The sequence below is a fragment of the Chinchilla lanigera genome, unplaced genomic scaffold (assembly GCF_000276665.1).
Source record: "Chinchilla lanigera isolate Chin_1 unplaced genomic scaffold, ChiLan1.0 scaffold00004, whole genome shotgun sequence".
In the NCBI taxonomy this organism is placed as follows: domain Eukaryota; kingdom Metazoa; phylum Chordata; class Mammalia; order Rodentia; family Chinchillidae; genus Chinchilla; species Chinchilla lanigera.
The window spans coordinates 26718282-26742930 of NW_004955405.1; the positions used below are offsets into that span (position 1 = coordinate 26718282).

At 42.2% G+C, this 24649-nt stretch overlaps 1 protein-coding gene across 1 annotated transcript in view; it reads right to left on the bottom strand.

Annotated features, from left to right (window-relative positions):
* Window positions 1-1997: 1997 nt before the first annotated feature.
* Poc1b (POC1 centriolar protein B) overlaps window positions 1998-24649 on the bottom strand; it is a 66107-nt gene continuing 43455 nt past the window's right edge. The window contains exons 9-10 of the mRNA XM_005374437.2: window positions 7758-7976; window positions 1998-3563 (exon numbers count right to left, since the gene is read on the bottom strand). Of these exons, the coding sequence (XP_005374494.1) occupies window positions 3459-3563; window positions 7758-7976 (324 nt within the window). The 3' untranslated portion in view covers window positions 1998-3458. The remainder of the gene's footprint in view (window positions 3564-7757; window positions 7977-24649) is intronic.

A 24649-nucleotide genomic window follows, 5' to 3' on the forward strand; every position in this document is an offset into this window, starting at 1 on the left:
AAGTGCCTGCCTGGCAAGTTCAAGGTCCTGAGTTTGATTCCCGGTACCAGAAAAAAAAAAAAACCCAAAAAACAAAAGAAAGCAAGAACATTAAAAATGACACGGGGCTTCAAACCAAATGATAGGGATTAACAGTGGTTGTTATATTACATATTGGTATCATCAACAAAGTTGCTCAGATTATCAGATGTAAGAATGGAAGATTGGTCAAACCATTAAAGGGAATAAGAAAATAATAATCTAAAAGAATATAGGAAGACAATACAGAGTTTCACTAGACAGGATGGTAGGAATTCACCAATGGTTGTTATATTGCATATTGTTGTCCTCACATAAGTTGCTCAGATCACCAGATAAAAGCATACAAAATTGGTCAAAATGTATAAAAAAAATTTAAGCATTAACTGTTCCTTTCAATAAACCAACAGACATCAGCAGTACGTGTATCCCAGCTATTGCCATAGTTTTTTTCTTTTCTTTTTTTTCCTTTCTCTCTCTCTCTCTGTCTCTCTCTCTCTCTCTCTCCTTTCTCCTCTCTCTCTCTCTCCTTTCCCTCATCCTAGTTGTTCCTTCCTTTGAGCAATTTCTTTATTTTTGGGGTTTTGCTACTCTTTCAGGTTCTAAGCACTTTATGGCTACTGTTGTACTTTAACTATCAGATATTTTCTGTCTTGCTTCCTCACACACCTTATAAAAGTTTCCCTTGTGCTCCGTGGTGAAGCAGAGGGCTAGCAGTTTTGCACTGCCCGATTCTCAAACTGCTGTCTGCTCAAAAAAATCATAGGGTGAGGGAAACGCTAACTCCCCCGATGTGAGCATGACACACCATACGCACGTACTGAATTGTCGCTCTGTACCTCACCAATATGTACAGGGATTGCTGCGGGTTTTGAGGGTGTCTGAGGGCAGAGCTCCACGCAGAGGGAGATGGGAGGCCCCTAAGGCTGGAGGGCAGTGCGTGAGGGTGACCCCTGGGAATGTCTAAGAGGGGTGTTGGGGTGGGGAGACACAGCACGTAGTTAAGATTCGAGCTTTTGCTCGGAGGGAGGTGAGAGGCCTGGAGGGTTCCAGCCGCAGAACCACACGCTTGAGCCTTGCTCCTCAGGCACAGTCCAGCTGCCGTGCCAGGCTGGCCGAGGAAGACCAGCTGGGGAGCACGGGCAAGAGGTGGCGGTGGCCTGGGCCATGCTGGGGCGGGAGTGGTGAAAAGTGACGCAGGGTTTCTTCTATCCTGGAATGATTTGCTGAAGGAATGACCTGTGGGTGTGAAAGGGGAGTGGAGATCACGCCAAGTGCAGGGCGTGGTGGCACACGCCTGTAACCCCAGCACTTGGGAGGCTGAGGCAGGGGATCACTGTGAGCTGCAGGCCAGCCTGGGCTACATAGTGAGTTCAAAGCCAGTCTGAACTACACAGTGAGACCCTGGCTCAAAATAAAAACAAAAACAAGATCACGCCAAGCATTCAGCTTGAGAAAACGGAAGGGAAGAGATGAAGGAGACTAAGGGAGGAGCTGCTGGAGGCGCTGGTGGTTGCAGGGGGTGGGGAGCAGCAGAACTGACTCGAGCTGTGGTTGCAGAAGCCTGTTTAAGACATCAATCAGGAGATCAGGAAGTTGGATATTCAAGAGGGGCTGGGATCTGATGAAACCAACGAGACTGCTCAAAAGTAAAAAGAAAAAGGAAAATTATAAAATAACCCTTGTGTTTGTATCACCACTACCTTACATCGCTCGTACAGTCCTGTGAGGGCTGTGGAGGTGTGTGGCAACATCACGTTGTAAGAAGTGGCTGAAGCTAAAGTGTGGGCCTCGGGCCAGGAGCATCAACACCACCTATGAGCCTATGAGAAATGTGACTCACCGGCACCCGCCCTGCGCGGTGAGTCACACGCTGCAGATAAGGCCCGGAGATTGTTAAGCACCCCGAGACTGAGCGAGCCAGCTGGTAAGCAGTTCAGTGTTTCCAAGTTTTAAACACTTAAAAGAAAAGGAATTACTTTTGTTTTTAAAGGAAAAATGTCTTTATTGTTGGAAATATAAAAAAGAGTAAACAAAAGTTGGCATGACATTTCTTCTTGATGAAGTTTTAAAAATATAATGTCACTTAGTCTTTGCAAACTCTTGAAAAGACTTAGAAGATCACATTTAATATGATATAAAATGTACTTACAATATACAGTATGATGATAAAAAAAGCAACTCATAGGTACAATTGAAATTGCTTTGGGAAAAGTTTCTAAATACTGAATCCCACATAAAAAGGACTCTCCTTTTTTTTGTTTTCTAAAATAGAGCATTCAAATCTAGCTTCTCTCACCTTCATTCTTGATACAGTTCAATGGAAAAGCAAGCAACAATTAATTTCCCTGCTTTTTAGACTTTTATCTCAATTTTGTTTAAGATAAAACAAAAGCCTTAATTTGTAACTAAGATCTTTTAGAAGGCCTGCCTCATTTTCATTTTGTTTCAAATCATAATTCATTAAAAATGATGCAAATATGATGATGCAAATATGTTTGGGTTTTTTTTTAAAGCACTGGTTATTCAGTGGCCAAAATCAACCCACACAACAATATTTCTGAAGTGCATGTATTCACAAAGCCAGAATAGTGCAACAGTTATATTTAAAAATATACACACGTGTATATCACACTCACATAATCTGAAATCACACTACCATAATCTTTTCGGGCTGTGACCATCGGTTCAGGATGACCCAAATCGTTCTGTGCATGCATCTGTGATGCAAAGACACATGGGCTACATGTGCTTCTGACTTCATTTTCCCTCCGGCTGGCCACTGGATGAACAATGCGGACATAAACTGAATAAAAGCACATTGCCCTATGCCCTGTATGTGTTTGTTGCTAATTAAAATAAGTGTATTTCTGCTGTGGAAATCCTGTGTCCTGGAAATTTTTATTAGATCATCTTTGCTAAGCATTAGTAAGAGGATACTTTTTCTTTTTTTTTTGAGCTGAAAGAAATACGAGTTAGATCAATAACTCATTCTCTACATTTAGGGTGCTGTTTTAGAACCAAGTGAATCATTTCACTCCAAAAGCGTGTTCACTAAAGAAATGCACTAATTAAGAAATTGCCTGAGCATGTACATCTCAATGATTAGACAAGGAAATACAGAGATTTGGTTACTTTCCTGGCAGGGTTTGGACTCTAAAGAAAACTGACATTTAAAATAATATGGGGGGAAATGCAGAGACACTTGAATGCTTATCAGTTTATTACTGCTGTCATAACTGGGGATTTAAATGAGTCACTGACATTGATTCACGTGTTGAAATTGTCCTTAAGTGTGGCTCTTCGGCCTCTGGATCTGATGCTTGCCCAGGGAGGAATGTCAGGGCGGGGTGCAGGTGGCGGGAGGGAGCGGCCTGCGCTCCCTTCCTGAGGACGCGTTTCTGTGCTCACTTGCTGGGCCTCTGCTCACACCTCCCCGTTCAGCTCCTCTGCTGGATGGCACTGAAAAGCTTTCGCTGGTTTTCAAGGCAGTCTTTCAGCTTATCCTCTGTTAAAGTCAGTCGCTGCTCCAAAATGGAAACAGTCTGCACAAAGGAGGACAAAAGAATCAATGCCCGGGAACCCGGGGGTGGGGGGCGGACGTAAAGCTCTCTGCACAGGTGACCCTTCTAGAACTGGGACGGCAACCTCCTGCCAAAGAGTAGGCTCAGAAACAAAACCCCCAAACTTGCTTTTTTTGCTGGGCTCTACCACAGGACAAAGCACCATCGAGCACATTGAGGAAAACAAAAAAATTGACACACAGGAGGAAAAAGAAAGAAGAGATCAGGCCTCCGCAGAAAGACGGTTCTTGGGCCTGATCTGAGGCCCTCAGGCCAGGGAAGAGACCACACACGGCTTTCTGAGCAGCGCCACAGGTGATGTGCAGAGTGGCAGAGTGTGCAAGATTCTACAGGCCTGGGCCGGGTGCTACTGAAACGCCACCGCTGGTCATTCTGTCACAATCCAATCCACGGAGCAGCAGTACCTGAGCCACCGCAGCCGGACGGATAACTGATTGTCATTAGCTCCCTCACCCAGAAGACGGTAACAGCAGCTCAAGAGGATCTCAGGGAGACTGAACCACGCAATGCACGTGCAGCACTTACGCTGGTGCTGGGATGCAGGACTCGGTGGAGCGTGGCTTCTAGCTCTGCTTGTGTATGACTGCATGGGCTCACTGAGAGTATATACACACACATGCACATCAAATTTGGGAAATCCATTTTTTATATTGACTGCATTGCCTTCTGTCTTTTATATCTTTTTATTATTTTTTTAAAAAAATCTTATTATAAAGTGAAGCATACATTATTCAGGAAGCCACACAAAATACATGCGTTACTTAATGAATTCTCTTAAGAAAAACACATACAACTATCACCCAATGTCAACTTTGCATCACTGTGACAAAACACCTGAAAACAACCAACCTGAAGGAGGAAAGATTACTTTAGGCTCACAGTCACCGAGGTGTCAAGCCACAGTCAGCTGACTCAGCGCGTTTAGGCCCGAGGCCGGGCAGTACAGCTCCCCGCAAGGCAGGGGCAGAGGAAAGCTGCTCCCCTTGAGCAGCCCGGTGAGAAAGCCAGAGTCACTCCTTTCTCCTGTTTCCATCCCCTCTCAACAACGCCATCCAACTATGACCTCATCCGTCAACAGTGAGCCCACTAATTAAGTCAGAACCCTCACGACCAGTTATGCCAGCCCATCAGCGGGCAATCAAGGCTTCAACACAATGAGATTTGCAGGGTTGGGGATATAGCTCAGTGGCATAAGTGCTTGCCTGGCAAGCCTGAGGTCATGAGTTCGATTCCTGGTACCAAAAAAACCCACACACATGATGTGATTTGGGGCGACATTCTAGATAACAAAGGTAACACCCAGTAACTACAACCTTGCGAGATGCGCCAGAGTCCTTCCATGTGTCTCCTACAGTCACCCTCCCTGCCTCACCTCCACCCTGACTTTTAGGACTTTCTAGCATTTCCGTATGGTTTTACTTCTCACATCCACACTGCTAGACACGATAATTTCTCTTCCATTTTCAAGACCTGATATATTTTTAAATCTGTTTTTTAATATTTCCCTCCTTCCCTCCCTTTTGTTTTTTGCCTTCACCTTCTTTCCTTTCTTCTTTTTCTTTTTGTTTTTTTGGTTGTGGTGCTGGATTGCAACCAGAGCCTTGTGCATGCTACACAGGTGCTGCACCCCTGAGCTACACTCCCAGCCTTGTCTTTCTTTTCCTGACTGCCTGTCTGTTGAAGACTCCGGCCATCTGCCCTGTAAAGTTTCTACTGGTCTGGACTTTGGGGATAGCATACTAATAGTGGAATTCAGCCATTCTCTGTACATTTTGTAAAGTGGCAGCTGGGTCCAAAGGCTTGGTCAGCTTAGATTCCTCGGTAAGACTATAGGTCAGTGATGCTGAACCTTCTAGAGCTTTCAATGACACAAACAGCCCGCCGTGGCACACGTGCCATAGGTTCGCCACCACTGTTCTAGGTGATAGTCTGTTTTTCATTTCCGGGAATGTTAATAATGTTTGGTCATTTTCCTTTTAGTATGTTAATGACTCAGTGCCTATGTCTATTAATTATTGGGGAATATAAATGACAATATGAGTCTATCATTAAAAATTTATTAATAGAATTGACAAATAAGAGACAGTTCTCTTACGTATTCCTTGGTTACCAAGTGTCAGAGTTCACATAGGAAAGCCCAGATAAGTGTTTAATTATATTAGTCAACAAGTTTCAAGACAATGAAATGATTTCCCCTCCATATTCTGAAGGTAACGAGTGTATCAGGAAGCAGTTTACCATTATTTGAAAGCTTTTGCTTTTATATTGCATAGACTATATCATGACTAATTAAAAATAATAGTGATGCAGATAATACTTGCTACCATTTCTTAAGGATCTACTATGTGCTTAGCAATTTGCCAGGTATATTATATATATTATTCCAGTTCTACACACTAAAGCTGATGATACATTGTTAACTCTGGTTAACTCCACTTATCTATCATCTAAAATACAATTTCATTGAAATTTATTTCTACTTACAATTGAGCATCAATAGTCATAAACATCCTGCAATTTACATGGCGTTAAGTCATCGGTAATGAAAATGAATCAGAACATATTTATGTTATTCGCTACTCGCCCACAGATCCACTGCTCCTTTCTGGCAAGTGTGTTGGGCCTGCTCGAACCCCTTCATATGTAAGATAATCCAGTCCTTCGAAATTAAAAATGAAAAACCACGGAAACGTAATGAAGCTTAAAATGAATCATTTAACCTCAGGTCAGGTAAAAGGAGGGATGGGTCATGAAACTGGGGAGAAGGGAATGGCAAGTCATTTGGGAGCGAGCCCAGTACGGACGGGCGCGGACGGGTGCGGACGTGTGAAGGAGATAAGGGTGTTGTGGCCACGTGGGAAAAAGCCAGCTCAAACTAAACTGGGTATGAGCTGAGAGGGCAGCGGCCCCTAAGGTCTCCTCTAGCACAAAACACAAAGTGAAAATGGGTGACTTTGTAAAGGTTTCTCTCTGAGCAAATCATACAACAACTCTAAATTCTCACATGGGTCTTCTTTATCGTCTGTCAGACCAAAACCATAAACGGATCTCTTGACTTTAAAAATCTTAAGATGATATGTATAGGACAAAAAGAGTCATTTAATTAGTGGTCCACGACAGTGGATGTGAAACAGAGTCACACAGCACGATTCAATGACTGACGCCAGAGGCTTACCTCACACCAATGGAAATCGCCCTCTGAGGTGAGACCTGGCAGAGACATGCTTTTCAGCAGCCCTAATCATACCATGCATAGCCAGCGTTGAGGACTGAGTGGCAAATACCTCTTCCGGACGAGTAACTGCCATCTCTCTAGTTTACACAGGAGTCTCTCTTATGTACAACTTTGAAAATGTCTGCTCTGCCAAATGTTACAAAGTGGATCAACAGAAGACTCCAAAGGACACGGAGCCAGCTGAGCTGGAAGAGAAAGCTGTTTTGTATCCATTTTAACATACAGCTTTCCTTATATCACATCTGTATCTCCTGACCAAGAGTCAGAAGCTTTCGGTACATTATTTGAGATGCTCTACATTCTTTCTCTGCAAAGTAAATTGGTTTCAAAGGATTGGTTAAGTGTCTAAAAGTAGAACACAAAACCATCACCCCAGGAAAAAACTGTACCAACATAAGAAGCTTTGGAATGAGAGAAATTATATACTGATCCATCAGAATCTTTTTGGAATAGTGAAAAACTTAACAAACTTAACACTGCCAATATCTCACACTAACCCGAAGTGTTTACCTTTAATACACTTTTCTTATGGCTCCAAATATTTCTTTATGCGTGGCCTAATCTGAACATACTACATCACAAATTCTAATAGCAAAACATCACCGCCTGGAACTAAGTACTGTATTTATAGCATTAAGTTCCACTACTGTTCTTCATGGCCCACATTGCCTCTCTGGGCCCCAGGGGCTGGAGTCGGAACAGTATGTGTGCACATGTGTGAGCATGCAACCCACACATGCATGCACATGCGTGGTCTCTGAGGCTCTCCACAGGATCTAGCTTAGAGCAGCTCAGCCCAGCACGCCTTGTTCTAGGACTGCCAGCTGGCAAAGAAAAACTCCCCGCATCCGTTCGCTTTGCAACCTGCTAAACCAGGACTGTTTTGTATGTCTTATCCCCAGGCAAAGGTGCCAACCCACCTGTGTCAAAACATGCAGCTGTTCCATAATATGCTCCAAGGCGTCTGTCACAGCGAGTGGGACACTTCTTGGACTCTCAGAGGGCAGGTCGCTCATGTCTTCTGTTTTCTTTTTCACAGTTGCTGGTGAACATTCTGGTGATGTTAAGGAAGGGTTCAAGAAGAATCCACAGATCTCTTCACCCCTGACTGGCATGGTTCTAACAGTGGTTTCTGTTGTCTTTAATGTCATAGAAAAGATAGGAAGACTCATGTTTTCCAAACTTTAAAATGATATGTATGTAAAAGTTTTAAATATTCTGCATCTAAAAATTCCACACTTGCACTTATTTATTTTCAACTATAGTAAGTTATGGAAACTAAAAATATAAGTGAACACAACTAGCAGTGAACTGAGAAAATCTACAATTTTCCTTTTCATTGAAATATACTTTGCATAGATCTACCTGAGGAGTCACGTGTTCTACCACTGAAGAGATTGTTAGACATAGTTTAATTCTTAATTTAAAAACAAACACTCACATCCATCAAAATAACTCTTATCCACAAAGTAGATAATAACCAGTTTTGGTGAAAATGTGGTGAAACTGAAACTCTCAATGCAGTGCATGTTGGTGGAAGTGTAAAAAGTGCTACAGGAGCCCTGGAAAACAGCTTAGTAGTTCCTCAAAAAAATTAATCAAAAGGAAGGAAAGATAAAGAAAAAAAGGAGGAAAGAAGGAAAAAAGTAGAAACAAATCTACTGCAAATAGGGAGGGGGAGAGGGGTTGAAGGGAGGGTTGAAAGAAGGTGAGAAGAACCAAGATATATCATCTGCTGGAACAAATTTGCTATGATGAATGTGATCCTTATGTATTCCTAAAATGTGCCAATAAACTTAATTAATTAAAAAATTACCATGTGATCTAGTAATTCCGCCAAAAGAGGTGGGGGCAAAGACTGAAACAGATATTTGTACACCAATATTCAAGCCAGCCTTAACTCACAATAGCCCAGATAAAAGCAACCCAAGTATCCACAGATAAATGTATAAAGAAAATGTGCATAAACTTATATAATGGATATTATCCAGCCATAAAGAGTGGAATTATGGTACATACAACAGCATGGATAAACCTTAAAAACGTTATGCTAAGTGAAATAAACCAGATATAAAAGAACAAGTGCTGTATGATCTCTGTACATGAGGCACCTAGCACAGGTTAAGTTCACGGAGATGGCGATTAGGGCAGAGGTTTCCAGGGGCTGCCTGAAGCGGGAGGAGGATAGTGGAGAGTTATCGCTTAATGGGTACAAAGTATCCGTCTGGATGATGATAAGGTTCTGAAAATAGTGTTGATGGTTACGTAACACTGTCAAAATATTCCATGTACTGAACTTTGGGTTCAAAGGCACTGTTTTCCACAGTCCTCTTTGCCATTTTTTAGGAAGATGAAAACTTTCAGGTTGCCTTCTGTGCAGTCTTAGTAAATCACCATTTGTTTAAATGTAATGAAAACAAACTCAAAGTCAACTATTATTATTTTATAAACTGAGAACAGAACCTAGAGTCTTGTACATGCTAGGCAAGTGCTCCACCACTGAACGACACCCCCAGCCCCAATCCACTGCTCTTAGCCCAACCTTATTTTCTTATTTTCTTTCTTTTTTTTTTTTTTTTTTTTTTTGGTTTTTCTCTGGTACCGGGAACCGAACTCACGACCTTGCGCTTGCCAGGCAGGCGCTTTGCCGCTGAGCTAAATCCCCAGCCCCAGCTAAATCCCCAGCCCCGCCCAAGCTTATTTTCAAATACGTGCAAACCGCACCTCCGCTCCCCTTCAGCAAAGTGCAGGTACTCCCCCGCCCCTCACTCGCACCGGCCACCGCTCCAGCGTGCGGACACAGCCGGGAGCACGCCAGCCGAGACGCCGCTCTCCTGGGGCGCACTCCACCGCCTCCAGCTGTTTGGGAACTTAATCTATTGTTGTCTTGCAGAGACTTCTGACCTTCTATATTTTTTCATAATTTTGTTTTCTTATCTAACCAATTACATTTATCTTGGAAAGTCGTCCTGGTCTTTGAGGAGCTATGCAGAATACCCCTAAATTTCCCAACGCTGGGATATGCCAGACAGTGTCAGGGCATTAACCTAAAATATCTGAAGGAGAAGGACTTGTCAGGGTATACAGCACCCACGGAACTCCACGCACTCAATACAAGCCATTACATGACTGTCAATCACGCAACTTCACCTCACAAAGAAAAGCCAAATTACACGGGAAATGTCCGGAAGAAAACCTCCCGCTATCACAGATGAAAGAACACGTGACCATGAATGATTTTTCATGCTAGTCAATAGTCATACTGAGACCATGCGACCCACCTCCCACCCGTGCTCTGAGTGGTGGGGACGGGAAAAGCAACTCTCGGCCCTTGTTGCTGTCTGCAGCCCCACGGAATGAAAGCGGTGCACGGTGCGCATGACGCCGAGGACTCATCGGGAATCCCTTCTCACGGTCAAGGAGGACGCGCCGGACCTCCGGCAAGCACCGCACTCACCTAGGTCAAGGTGCAGATGCCCACCACCGACCATCCTCACGCCCACATAAACAGTTCCTGCTCAAAGGGCAAGCTTTTCTTTTCTCAGTACTCCTGCTCTGCCTACAGTGAGCTTTTCTTGCTATGTTACCATAGCTGAGTCCATCTCTACATTTTACTTCGTTGTTACATTTTCAGAAAAGGAATGCTATGCTATGCTACTGAAGCAGGCCCTAGGCTAGCATGGCATCCGGGTGTTATCTGTTGTGACGGATCAGAGTTTGCATTTACCCATTTGCTGCTTGTGTACTGTGTATTTTCTCCAGCAGACTGTAGCTGGCCTGCTCTTCCCACCATGGGATCCTCTGGAGCCAGCACCATGTCTGGTCCTTGGCAGGACCTTGAAAATCTTTGAAAATGTCAACCACTTACATGCACATTTTACCACTATTTTCACAGATGGAAATCAAATTCTCTATAACCAAGGTAGTGACCCAGCTCTATCTTTTCTGGATATCTGCAAATTATAGACATCATATGACAGTGATACGCTCATACCTATGTTTATAGCAGCACAACGCACCATAGCTAAATCTTGGAATTGGCCTATATGCATATGAATGGGCGAATAGGTAAAGGACATGTGGCATGTATACACAGTGGAGTACTACTCAGCCTAAAGGATAATTTTTTTTTTTTTTTTCCACTACCAGGAATCAAACTCATGACCTCGCGCTTGCCAGGAAGGCTCTGTGCCACTGAGGTACATTCCCAGTCCTCTAAAGGATAAATTTGAGTCATTTATAGGAAAGTGGATGTACCTTGAGACCACAATGCTAAGTAAAAAACACCAGAGGCAAAGGTTAAACATCATATAGTTTCTCTTACATTAAACAAAAAACAAAATAAATAAAGATAGATAATAGGAAACAGAGAGATGGGGAAATGGGTGGAAGGGAAGGGAAAGGGAAATAAACAGGATAAGATGCAACATGTAAATGTACCTTTCTCACTATGAACATATTTATTATACATCTCGAGCAAATATATACTAAGGAAAAGTCATACATTATATTTATTTCCCACCGGGAATATAGCTCAGTGGCATAAGTGCCTGCTTGGCAAGTGCAAGGTCCTGAGTTCGATTCCCAGTACCAATATATATATATTCCTTCCTCCTCTCCTCTTTCTACCCTTCTCAAGCACCCCTCACTGGGGCTGGCACGTTGGAATCATCACTGTGTCACTTCTCTCCTGCCCGACTTTGTGCCATCAATAGAGTACTTATCTCCCCTATGACGTACAGAGCCTGTCTGTACTTCCCAGGACATTATGATGCCCTTTGAGGGTCAACTTTTTTCTCAGGGGCTTAGCACAGAGCACAAGACACAGGGCACAATGTCTGTGGAACTGAATTCAGCTGAACTGCATCACCCGAGCCACCCATGCACAAAAAGCATTAATAATTTGACAGTATTTGGACAGCAGGATAAACCTAAGGTTAAGCTAGTGCCATTCTTCCCTGAAAATTACTATCCTGAATGCCTCCTCAGAGGCAGTGAGAGAGCGATACACACATCTATCACCTAAATACAAATCATTTCTTGAGTTTTAGCCACTGCAAGCATACCGGATGGCTTCCAGTGGGATGGCACGAAGACTTCTTCTGACAAATGTGAATGTAAAAGGCATTTCACTTGTAAGGATAATCAGTGGTTTGAACTTCAGATATATCTTTGATAACTGGTTAGAATAAGTCAGTTTTTGTCTACAACTAATATTTTTAGCTGTGGTTTAATTCTGTGAGTGGAGAATAAAGCAGACAAATAAGGCAGAAAAGTCTATCCAAAAGTGGTCTTAAAGCTTCTGGCCAAAATAGTTTCCCACTATTGACTACTCTACAATAGACTTGGGATGCTCACTTGTCAGAGAGAGTGTCAGAAAAATACAAACATCAGATCAAGAAATTCAACTGAATGTCGTTTTGTCCCTTCTGCTGCTGACATTCTCAGATATATTTCTCCTTCCCTCCCTCCCTCCTTCCCTCCCTCCTTCTCTCTCTCTCACACACACACACACACATCTTCTGCCTAAAACAAAAGCAATGTCACTTTTTAAAGAAAGAATCTATCATTTATTTTCAATGACAATATTGAGAACAGAGACTAGAAACTTCAATAATCTCCATAGGAGATCTAAGATAGTGAAAACAGTACTTTTTCACACACAAAAAATTTGTTCACACAAAAATATTTTGCTAGGCAAAATTCTAGGTGCCAGAGATATGACAATATATTACTTTCTCATTTTTGCTGTAACAAATTACCATATACTCAATAATTTAGGGGGCTGGGGATTTAGCTCAGCGGCACAGCGCCTGCCTGGCAAGCACAGGTCGTGAGTTCGATTCCTGGTAAAGGAAGAAAAACAACAACAACAACAACAACAAAACAACAACCACCACCACAAAAATCAACGATTTAAAAACAATGCAAAATTACTATCTTACAATTCTGGAGGTCAGAAGTCCAAAATAGGTTTTATGGGGCTAAGATCAAGGCAATGGCAGAGCTGCACTACTTCTGCAGGCTCTAGGGTGAGTTCTTTCCTTCTCCCCACAAGGGCTGTCCTCATGTTTGGCCCACAGCCATCAGTCCTATCTCTGCTTATACTGTGATATTCTCTAACTTTCATCCCTCCCTCTTTCCCTTACAAGGACCCTTGTCGTTACATGAAGCCCACTCCAATAGTTCAGAGTAATCGCTCCACCTCAAGATCTCTGACTTAATCACATTTACAGAGCTTCTTTTGCCATGTAAGGAAACATATTCAGACTTGAGAATGAGGTCATGAACATCTTTGAGGGATGATGGTTCATCCTACTTCAAGTAGTGCGTAATCAAGAAGCCTCCTTGGGATTTACTCCAGTATGCAAAGAAGAAAAACAATACAGATACATGATTTAATACCAGACAGTGATGTGGGTTGTGAAGGAATATAAAGGTAAGGCGCTGAGCTGCACTGTAACTATACTCATGATATAATTTTTAATGGTGAAAGGACAGAAAATAAACATTGCACATTTATTCTCTTAAATGTGAGGTCCCTGTTGGATTTCCAAAAGAGAAAAGTCACTAATGCAACCGCGAGTGTATGATTCTAGATTCTGTGGGGAGGCTGAGGCAGAGCTATACACTTGGGAGATACTGGCGGAAAGATCTTTGTATCTACAGGTCTGCGATCACTCAAGGAGGAGCGCGACAACAGAGAGTTGCAGACCTGAGCGGGCAGGAGTGATGGGCCTTGGGGTTCAAGGGCCGCAGCCCCGAAGCCCAGTGAGGAGAGTGTTTCCAGGAGGAGGGGTCAGGAGTTACAGGTGCTACAGAGAGCCTCATCTATGAGTCTCCGGGACTGTGACCTGGGAAGGGTGAGACGAAGCTTGACTGCAGGGAGTTCGGAAGCGGGGAAGTGAAGAAGTGAGGTGAGTGGGTCTAAGCGACTCTTACGAGGACAGTCCTGCAATAAAAGCGAGCAGAGTAATAAGGAGCTGGATAGGGACAAAGGGCCAAAGTTTTTGTTTTTAAGGACGGGAAACATCACACACGTGCACGGATGGAAAACAGCACACAGAAAGCAAGCACAGGTAACACAAAATCGTGGGGGCAGAACTGCTTGGTAAATGGGCTGGCTGGGGAATGACTGAGGACCCCTGGAGCTCCGTATAAACAAACTTGAGGTGAAACAGCATGGCTGTCCAGTCAAATTTAGCTCCTTTTTAAAGTCGTATGTAAGATTAACTTATTCCTGTATTTTCTCAATTCTTTCTTACATTTGCCTTTTTTCCTTTGTACTTCGTGTGATTCGGCTTTCTGTTCAGCATCTTTTTGGGGCCTTTCTGTAATTTTAGCCTGGCTACAACCACCGTGCTGGAGTGAATGCCCACGCGGACATTGCGCCAGTCACCCTTTCCTGTGGCATCCGTTCTGTGTGAGTTACATCCTTCTTCCTGTAATCCTGGACTACTCTGCCAATCTGTTGACCTTTACAGTATCGCCACACAACCTGCGTCTCATCATCCTCTCGATGGGCACAGGTCAAGTGTCCTTCTGGCTCATCTCTTTGGAAAGAGGAGAGACACAATTTTCCTGAGAACGTGGGCAGGAGCACTGAAATGCCTTTTATGGTTCTTGTTTCGGTCTGAAGTCATTAAAGGACTGAACGTCATTCTGGCCGCTGCAGCTTCCAAATCCAGCTCCTTGGGTGTAGGTGTAGAGTAGGCAGAGCAACAGGCTGAACATAGGCTGGTGTTTTTTTGGGTGAGGACGACAGGAGATGAAAGGGACAAGACTGTGGCTGAAATGACGGACCACACGCTTCCACTGGAGTGGAAGAGACAGCACGGACGAAGGGAACGGGCAGCGAGGAGGCAGGGCGCTCGGCGGACGGGAGGCCCCTTCTGGGCTTGATGAGTCGTCTAAGTAGGAGGACAGAGGAAGTGGTGGCCGATGAGTAGGAGGCTTTAAACCGAATTTACGATCAGCACAAAGGATTCAGATGGTCACAGAGTTCATCTGAGAATCCTGACAAAGACAGGATATTCGGTTTTTCAAAAGTGACTGAATGTTGCTCTCTACTTGGTTCTTTTCCAGAAGTCAAAGCTGGTGCTGACAGGAATGGATGGATCAAACAGAACAGAAGAAAGGGCTACAGTGGCCTCAGGTGGCCTTGTCATCCTCGACTTCTGACATTTTTAGAAATTTAGAGTGTTGATTCTAAGGAGATAATCGCATCACTTCTTTCATACATGCACAGTATATTATACATTCTTGAAAGAACATGGTCTGATCAAGTCTGATCGACTTAACAGTATTTCTAGAATAAAATCAGAAAACGTCATATGAAATTTTGTCTCCAAAACTAATTTACAGAACTGAAAAAGTCTTGCTTGTCCCTCAAGAGCCATCAACTTAACTCAAAAACAGATTAAAAATACCTTCAAGATTTGCATATAAGGTTTAATAGACGGTTTGATTTTTCAAACCAAATTTCCAATTTCTTTCTTTCTTTTTCTTTCTCTCTCCTCCTCCTTCTCTTCCTCTTCCTCCTCCCCTTCCTCCTCCTTCTTCTTTCCCTCTCTCTCTCTCTCTCTCCCTGTTTTGTTTTTTGAGGTAGAGTCTCACTATGCAGCCCCAGCTGGTGTCAAGCTCACAGTGGTCCTCTCGCCTCAGGTTCCTGAGTGCTGGGGTTGTACGCATGCATGAGCATGCCCAATTGAAATTTCATTGTAAATAGAAGACTTGAAAAACACACCCCAATGGTACTATCCATTAGAATATCCAAATGATTAGTTTGGTCCTCTTGGAAAAGGCATTGGAAGCCACAAACTTACTGTTAACATTGTCCTTAAATCTTTATTCTCATTTCTTTACTTTCTTTTTTTTTTTGTCTTTTTGAGACAGGGTCTTGCTATGCAGTGTAGGCTGGCTTTGAGATCACTTTGTAGCCCAGGCTGGTCTTGAACTTGCAACAATCCTCCTGCCTCAGCCTCCTGAGAGCTGGGTTTGCAGGTGTGTGCCACCACACCCGGCTTTATTCTCCTTTCTGTAGAAACTGATTAATTCTAAAGTCATGAATGGGTAGCATACAACTAGGACAAATATACAAAAGTATCCTCCTACTTTTACTTACTATGTGATTAAGAAAACCTGTGTTATCGCTTCTTTAAAGGAAGGTCTATCTCTCAATATTCTTCCCTGTACTGGACAAATCTTGATGAAAGCGCTGACAGCAACTGTGGGGGCAGGGAAGGGACAGGTAGTGACAGAGAAGGGGCGCGGTCTTCCCTGAGTTAGTCCTGAACTTAGACGTCTGAAGGTACATGCTGCTTTGAATATTCTGGGCAAATACTTCACCAACAAAACTTCAAATTTCATAAGTTCAAAAGGAAAAATAAACAATCATTATTTCTTCTGTTAGCTTTACTACTGTACTTCAAAGGGCAGTCAGAGCAGACGTCGCCCTTTTTATCTGTTGTACACAGCAGTTAACAAGAACCATTTATGTCGTCAGTGGGGGCAGCAATAGCCTTCATGCTGCTTTGCAAAGCGTTGTGGAGTGTGCCGGGTTTGGGACCGAGCTTAGTGGTGGAGTGCTGGCCTAGCACGCATGAGGCCGTGGGTTTGAAGCCTAGCACTACAAAAAATAAAAATAAAACAGTTAAATTAAAATAAAAAGGTCTCTCTGTATGCATGTGTGTGAGAATCTAAATTGTCAGGTAGGTAATTGTTTTATATTATAAAATGACATTTAAAAAATGATAATTTATATTCAAGTAGGTATTACCTCCTGGAAAAAATGGGAGTTTGACTTGGAAAGTCATATTTGATTAGCTTTACATACACTGTGTCTCAAAAAAGCCATCTAAAGGGTAGGCGAGGTGGTGCATGCCTGTAATCACAGCACTCAGGAGGCTGAGGCAGGAGGATCACTGTGAGTTCGAGGCCAGCCTGAAGTACAAAGTGAGACCCTGTCTCAGAATCCTCCCCTCCTCCCCACCAAAAGAGGAACAGAAAGCCGCCTATCATCTTTCAGAGCACTGCCCCTTTCTGCATCACAATAGCACTCAGGTGAAACTAATACACAAGGAAGGAGGGCAGCCCCACAGCCGCCCTGAGGTTTCAGAATGCCAGCAATCCCGTCTTCCCACCTAACGGGTAACAGCTGAGTTCCCTCTCTAATGGATAACTGAATTTCCAAGAGCTCCAAGGGCGCTTTTGGGAATCCGACGGAAGGTATAAAGTAACACAGCACCCTTCTTCCTTCAGCTTAAGAAATAAAGTGCAGCCGTCTCTGGTCGGTATTCTTTGCCTTCCCCCTTAAAGGACAACACCGTGCTGACTCTGGTGTCCATCCTTCTATACGTCGTATCTCTTTACTTTCACTGCATATGCATCCATTCCTGAGCAACAGTCTTATTTTTGCATGTACTAGAACTTTACACAAAATGATACTATACTGGAACCTTTTGGTATTTTCTATTAACCAACATTGTTAGATTTGTCCACGATGGTGCACGTAATTCAGCTCCCTTCTCAGGGTGCCAAATGGTTTTCCCCCAGCTGTTCCACAATGTATCTGTCCCTTGTACTGTTATACGCAATGACTGCTACAGTGAGTGAGTGTTCTTGTACACAGTTTGAGATTTTCTCTAGACTGGAATAAGGGAGTCACAGTTTTGAACCAGACGCTTACTTTTCTACTAGCAGAAGTCTCTCTTTTACCGACACAGTCACCAATACTTGACTGGGAGGCACACTAGCTTTTGCCAAAATTACAGGCAGAAAACCATTTCTCATGTTTTTAATTTGTCTATTTCTTCGATTACTGGTAACCTGGGCATGTTTTATTATGTATACTGAGGATTCTCTGTACATAGCCTACTTAAATCCCTTGCCTACTTTTCAATGGCCTATTTCTTGATTTTTTAAATTTATATCTAACAGTTCTCTATGCTGGATACTGATACTTTGTTCTCTACATGTATGATACAGTTCCTCCTCCATGGTTTGTCTTCACTTTTATTCTACGAGTTTTTCTGATTTCCAAGTTATCTGTAATGTAACCAAATGTACCAAACATTTCCTTTATGAACTGTGTATTTTATTTTATTAAAGAAATCCTTACCTACACAGAATACATAAATATATTTTTCTGTTTTCTTTTAGAGGCTTGAAAGTATTGGTTTCACATTAACTCTCTAACCCATCTGGTGCTGATTGTGGTTAAAGGAATATAACTGCATTTCATTTTTTCATATAGCTAATTATTCTATAGCAACATTTATGGACCAGTCCACTTAGCAACTACTCATCTTCACAGATCTACAAAGTCCAGTCTTTCATATAGTGACACCCAGATTGGTGTGGGGCTCTTTATACTTTCCAACTTGATTTTTCTGTTTCTCCCTGTAATAATATTGCTTAGATCTTAATGATTCTTCAATCCTCACATAGTTATCTGGTTATTTTTGGCTGTTTGTCCACATTAACCTTTCAGTTAATTTTTAAGTTTCATTAAAAATCTTACTTGGCTGAAATTGAGATTGCCTCAAATTTGTACATTTGAAGAGAAATGAAAAGAAATCGGGATATGGAGCCTATCTGCAAACACGGTAGTCCAAAAAACACTGACCACTTTATAAATTTCATGTTTATCTTAACATGGAGGTCTCCCGCGTAGTCTCGGTATCATTTCAGTTTTAATACATGAGCTGTGACGCACACACACAAGCACCACCACTTTCATAACCCAACCATGTACTGCATACAGGAAGTCCACCAAATGAACAGTTCAAACTATGTCCTCGAATAATTATGTTCATTTTTATGACACATAACGTTAACACAGAACCAGAAGCGTTATCTAGAGTACATCTAAAAATATCTGTCAGGCTTCCTTATTGTCTGGGTTAAGCGATGCTATTCCTCAGCCTTTCGTGTGGGTCTTACTTTTCAGTTCTGTAAGGCTCCAGCCTCCTTCTGTGCTTAAAACTGAAGACGCGATTTTAAGGCAGGAATTCATTCCTTTAACAAAGATATATTCAAAACCTAGCAAGCTACAGAGATCATCTTTTAAAGGACAAATATTATATTTATTTATTCTATTCATTATTCAGCGTGATGTGAATGTCCTAGTAGGATTAATGATAACTCTGTATTTGCAGAATAATAGTAGTGTTTATTCATAGCTATGCATTGAGAACCATTCTTCTATTTATTATTCAATAAATAATTTAAAAACCAGAGAGTGAAAGACTCCTATGTGGACTCTGTATACAAAGCATGTATTATATTAGTTGATTTTAATCTGCATTTGCAAAACAACAACCTTTCTTCATCGTCTCTAAACTGATGCAATTTGCCCCTCCTCCTCACCTCTTAATAATTCAATTTTGCTTCTTATGGCAATTATTAATTTTTGCTTGCATTTCTGCTCTTTGTGATCTCACACAATTATCTGTGCTATTATGTAATACGGTGGTTATATAAGCAGGACACCAAATCACACAGACTTGGTTTTAATCCTTTCCCCTCTGCATTAACTGTGCGACCTCTCTAAACCCTACTCATCTGTGAAATGGAGACAATGCTGGTTACAGTATGCGGCTGTTTTAAGACTGTACGCAAGATCTAACCCACAGTTAGTATTACATTTCCTACCATCATCAGTATCATAGAATGGCTTCTTCCTCCACTGAATTCATGCACCCTGCTAGGAGGCAGAAGCCAGACCTCACCTTGTCTCAAACAGCTGACAACCTGCTAAGTATATCTTGTGCAAAGCGTACAAGAGCAATGAGTAAAGTTTCCTGAATCAAAGATATTCCTTGACTCATTATGTTCCAAGTTATTTCTCTTTCCTACCCATATGTCCAGTTTCTCAAATCAAGTGATAAACTCTCTAAAGGCAAGCTGGAGTTCAATAAATAAAGGAATGCGCCATACTAGATGAATTTTAACCAAGTCATAAATGAATAAAAGTATATAATGAGTTTATTTAAGGTAAAAATCACTGTTCAATCCCCCATTAAGATATTTTCAGAGATAGTTTTAAAAAGAAAAAATAAGGTTTCTACTTTCAGATAGCTGACTGAAAAAAATTTATATAATATTTTTAAAAAATTAAAAATATTCAGCAAGCAAAAAACTGATATCCACTTAAAATTTTTGGTCCCATCATGTTATGGATAAAAAATGATTTACTACCAACACAGGAAACCAATATAAAATCAAGCAATTAGATCTACGAACTTCACCGCAAATGTTTAGCCTTTTAATGAAAACTAAAAATGATACACATCTCAAAAACGATGGTATTCTTTCTTCTAGAAAGAATAGCTTTTTTTGGTTGTTTTTTGAAACAGGGTCTCCCTGTGTAGCCCAGGCTGGCCTTGAACTCGCTGCAATTCTCCTGCCTCAGCCTCCGGAGTGCTAGCGTTACAGGAATGTGCCACCCGCCAGGCTAAGAATAGCATTGTTAAATGGCTTATGAGTAGAATAGCAGTAACAAGTACTCCATCGTAAATCACTAAAAATAAGATGCTCTGAAAATACTATGCTGTTTGATAGAGATATATTTTACCTCCACACATTTTTGTGTATTAAAAGGCTGCAGGTGCTTTTCTCCCTTATTTTGCTAGTAAAAGAAACTCAGAGACCAAAAGACAATAAAAACAATGACTCTGCTTATAAAAAATACTTTTCCTTAATTACCATGGGAAAAAATAGCACCCTAAAAATAGCATTTGAATACTGATGTAAAACTCAAAGAATTCTTTCATAGATGTCCTTAGTCATGAGAATATGAACTTGAAAGTCATAATCATGGCAGTTTTCTTCACTCTCACACTTGTGCACACACTTGTGCAAACACACACACACACACACACACATGGATGAGTAAGCAGGAAGTTTGTACGACAAAGCTCACGATGCCAGGAAAACATGTCTCCTATGCCCCGCTATAACACAAAATGGGTTTTTCCATTTCATATTTCAGTTCTGGAATTTACCGAGTCTGGTTCCTGATAACCCTTCCTGATGAATGGGGGGCAGGTGATGCGAATGATCTCAGATTCTAATCTCTATCACGTTTACCATGGAACCACCATTTAGGGATCACTCTTAGATCCTCAATTACCGATCAATTAAATATTCTCAAGTCTGTATTTCTAGACCGAATGCCCTTTCCCTTCCTGTCCTGAGAAAGAGTGTCATTGCTAGCACCAGTTCCTCACTTGGGAGATCCTCTGGACTCCCCTCCCATCAGTAACTGTAACTAAGGCTCTTCCTCTTCAGCACCTCTGAGTCGGTCTCTTCTTCACTCGCTGCCTTATCACTGGTTCGCTTCTGCCACCCTCCTTCCTTCAACTCCTCCTGTTTGACTGTTCTCAAACACCCAGTCCCTCTTCACTCCCCTGGCTTGAAATGCCTCACAACCTTCCCCAAAGTTCTTTTCAGACACCTTAAGTGACCTTCAGGGTAGTCACGGTTCATTCTCCCCTCTCTCTGTGCCTCAAGTCCACCCACGGCTGCGGCCAATGTGACATGTCCCATTCTCTAAATTCATTCCTGGCTCAAGCCTTCTCACCTTTGCACCTGCTGAACTCTGTCTGTTCCTTGTATTTATTTATTTTTTTTGGTTTTTCTCCGGTACCGGGAACTGAACTCACGACCTTGCGCTTGCCAGGCAGGCGCTTTTGCCGCTGAGCTAAATCCCCAGCCCCTGTTCCCTGTATTATCAGGCAAATTCTTAGAAGAATCAGTTAAGTGATTTTGAGGACGCTCTCCGGTTTACTTCTCTGACCTGCACCCTAATTCTCCAGGGCCCATGCATGCACACCTACCCCCATGCACCCGCCCATACAAACACACCACGCATTCTTTATCTAACTACTTTGCTAATTACTCTCACAGCAACGTAGGCAGGTACCACTACTACCAGCAGTAGTCTTTCTTTTGTACCCTTCTATTCTTCAATATACGTACGCAACCAATGTACTGAATAAAAGAACAACGCTATTCTAGCGACTCCTTTGCTCATACCCCTTCTCCTCCACTCTCTCTTCAACTCGTTTTATCCTGGCGTGTACCTGTATCATGCCATCGAAAGAGCTCTTCAAAGGGTTACCAACAATCTCTACTAAGTTCATCAAAAGTTTTCCATCCTTCCCTGGAGTTTCGGCCGTGCTGATTTTTCCCATCTTCTTGCAAAGCTACTCTTCCCTTGGCTACCGCACCAAACAGTCTCGGGTCTCCTTGTTTCCTCCCAGCCCTCCTCTGTCTCCTTTACAGGCTCATCTTCTTCTGTCAGACTATTTTGTTGAAATTGCTCAAGGCCCAGTTCTGCATCTTAAACAGTTTTTCTTAAACTGACATACCTATTTGCAGTTGATAGCCGGTAGTTGCACATATTTCTGGGTGCAGTGCACATTTCAGGGTATGTACCAACATGTAATGATCAAGTCCCCAGACGCGTATCACTTATTTGTGTTGCTTAACCCTGTTTTCACTCGGCACTCTCAGGGAATCTTATTTAAGCCTGGTGGTTCAATTACCACATACATGTAGCATATTCACACATTCTTATTTCCACTCTATGTCTTCCCTTTAATCTCCAGATACGTGTACACTGCTGGAAACATGCCATGTATTCTTGGATGTTTAAAATACATCTCAAACTCGAATGTCCACCCTGGAACTGGAAACTGAAAACTTGGTCCTTTTAGAAAATCCCTATTCAATGAATGGCTTATCATTGTATAAGCTCAAAATTCAGAAATTATCCTTGACAACACCCTCTCTCCCCCAACTCGTTTCAAATTTTATCAGTTGTACCACTAATGTATCTCCCAAATGAATTCCAGTCCCATGATCTCCTCTAAAATGATCCTAACTCCAGTTACCTTCAGTTTTTGTCTGGGCTACTGACTTCCATTCTTAGCTGGTTTTCATGCATCTATTCAGATGGTAGAAAGATTATTTTCAATCTGCAAAGGACAAAATGGGGAACAGGTGTGGTGCATGCCTATAATCCCAGAACTCTAGAAGGCTGAGGCAGGAGAAGCACAAGCGAGATCCTTTCTCACAATTTTAAAAAATAAAGAAAGGGAAGGGGGTTGTAGCTCAATGTGAAGGCCGAGTTCAGACCCTGGCACTACACACACACACACACACACACACACACACACACACACAAATGATGCCTGGCCTTTACAATCCTCTGCAGGCAAGGCTCACAGTAACACCCTGCCCTCGTCCATTCCAATGGCCTAGGCCACACCAACCAGGACACCTCTGCACACAGTGTCCTCTCTGCCTCTAACTTTCTGGCACTCCCAACCCTCTCACTTCACCTCCTCCTGCTGATCAGCATTTCTCAAACGTTACTATGCACAAGTCCCTTGGGGATCTTGTTAAAATGCAAGACCTGATTCAGGAAGGCCCAGGATGGGATTTGAGAATCTGCATTTCTTTTAAGTTCCCAGGTGATGCTCATGCAAACTCCACTGCAGTAGAAATGTTTAACCTCAGCCGCAATGCCTTTCTGGGAAACTCCTTCTGAAGCCAAACACACCTAGTGATTTAGTCAGTGCTCCCCTATCTTTCTCTTACACCACGTAACTCTCCGTGATGGCTCTGGTTTACCACTATGACCCACGACAGCCCCCTAACTCCCACTCCGACCTAGTGCCAGCCACGTTTGGTTTTTGTAAAAGGAACAATGTCCACTGAACTAGCCCCTGACTTAGGCTGAGTCATTTCCTTTACGGTGCTGATACCACAGGCTTCACTGCCTTAAGATTAGCTCCTCCAGATATATATCTCATCTTGATTCCATGGGTACTGGCCTTTGTACGCTCACCGGCTGGTTCCCTGTCTCTCTGTGCAGTCTACCAGGGCTCCAGGTTCTCTTGTGCCAGGCATGTAGGAAGCAGAGGAGAAGAAGCAAATGCTAGTTACTGTGGTCAGATCTAGATCTCCCAGCCTTTAGTGTAAGAACGGCTCAAGGAAGGATGGAGGAAGGAGGAAATTACGTAAGTCAGTGGCTGGATAGAACAGCTCCAGCCTTTGCATTAAGTCAGTCATCGTGGGGAATGTAATAAAAGAGCTTAACTGCACAAAACACATGACAGGCAGAAGCAACGGCATTGTTGCCAAGAGAGCCGCCTGGGAAGAGTGTAAGGCAAAGACTAAAAATCAGCAAAACGTGTTTATAAAAATATTCATACTTTGGGGTATAATATAGTCCTGTGAATGCCATTTCTTTTGACTAACAAATGAATAAAATAGCTCCACCACTTAGTGGCAGAAATAAAAAGATCATCATTAAATATTAATAGTATCTTAGAAAAAGCTATTGCTTACTAAAAGTTTTAAACACATTTATGATGAGTAATACTTTATTTTGAAATTAAAACTTTTCTCAATTCTATCTGGTAAACCTGTCAGTATTCTCAACTAAACTATTTTTAGACATAGTCTTACATGCTTCAACTTTCTTACGTCACTGAACTACACATCACAGAAACTGCTTTTCCCAGGCTGAGGGGAGGAGGCTAGGACCCCTTGATACATTAGTACTCAAAATATAAAACAGCTATATATATTTACTACGGTTAGAGTTCATAGAACATTTATATAAATCAATTCCAGAAAATAAGATAATTAAAAAATAGCAACATCTTCACTTTGTTTAGTAATTTTATTATATACTAAATTGTACAAAAAGTACAGAATTTTCTAAAAGCACAGATCTGAAAGAGCATATTTTTTAGAAATTTTTTTCAAATTTTAACTGATTTTTGAAAGCACATAA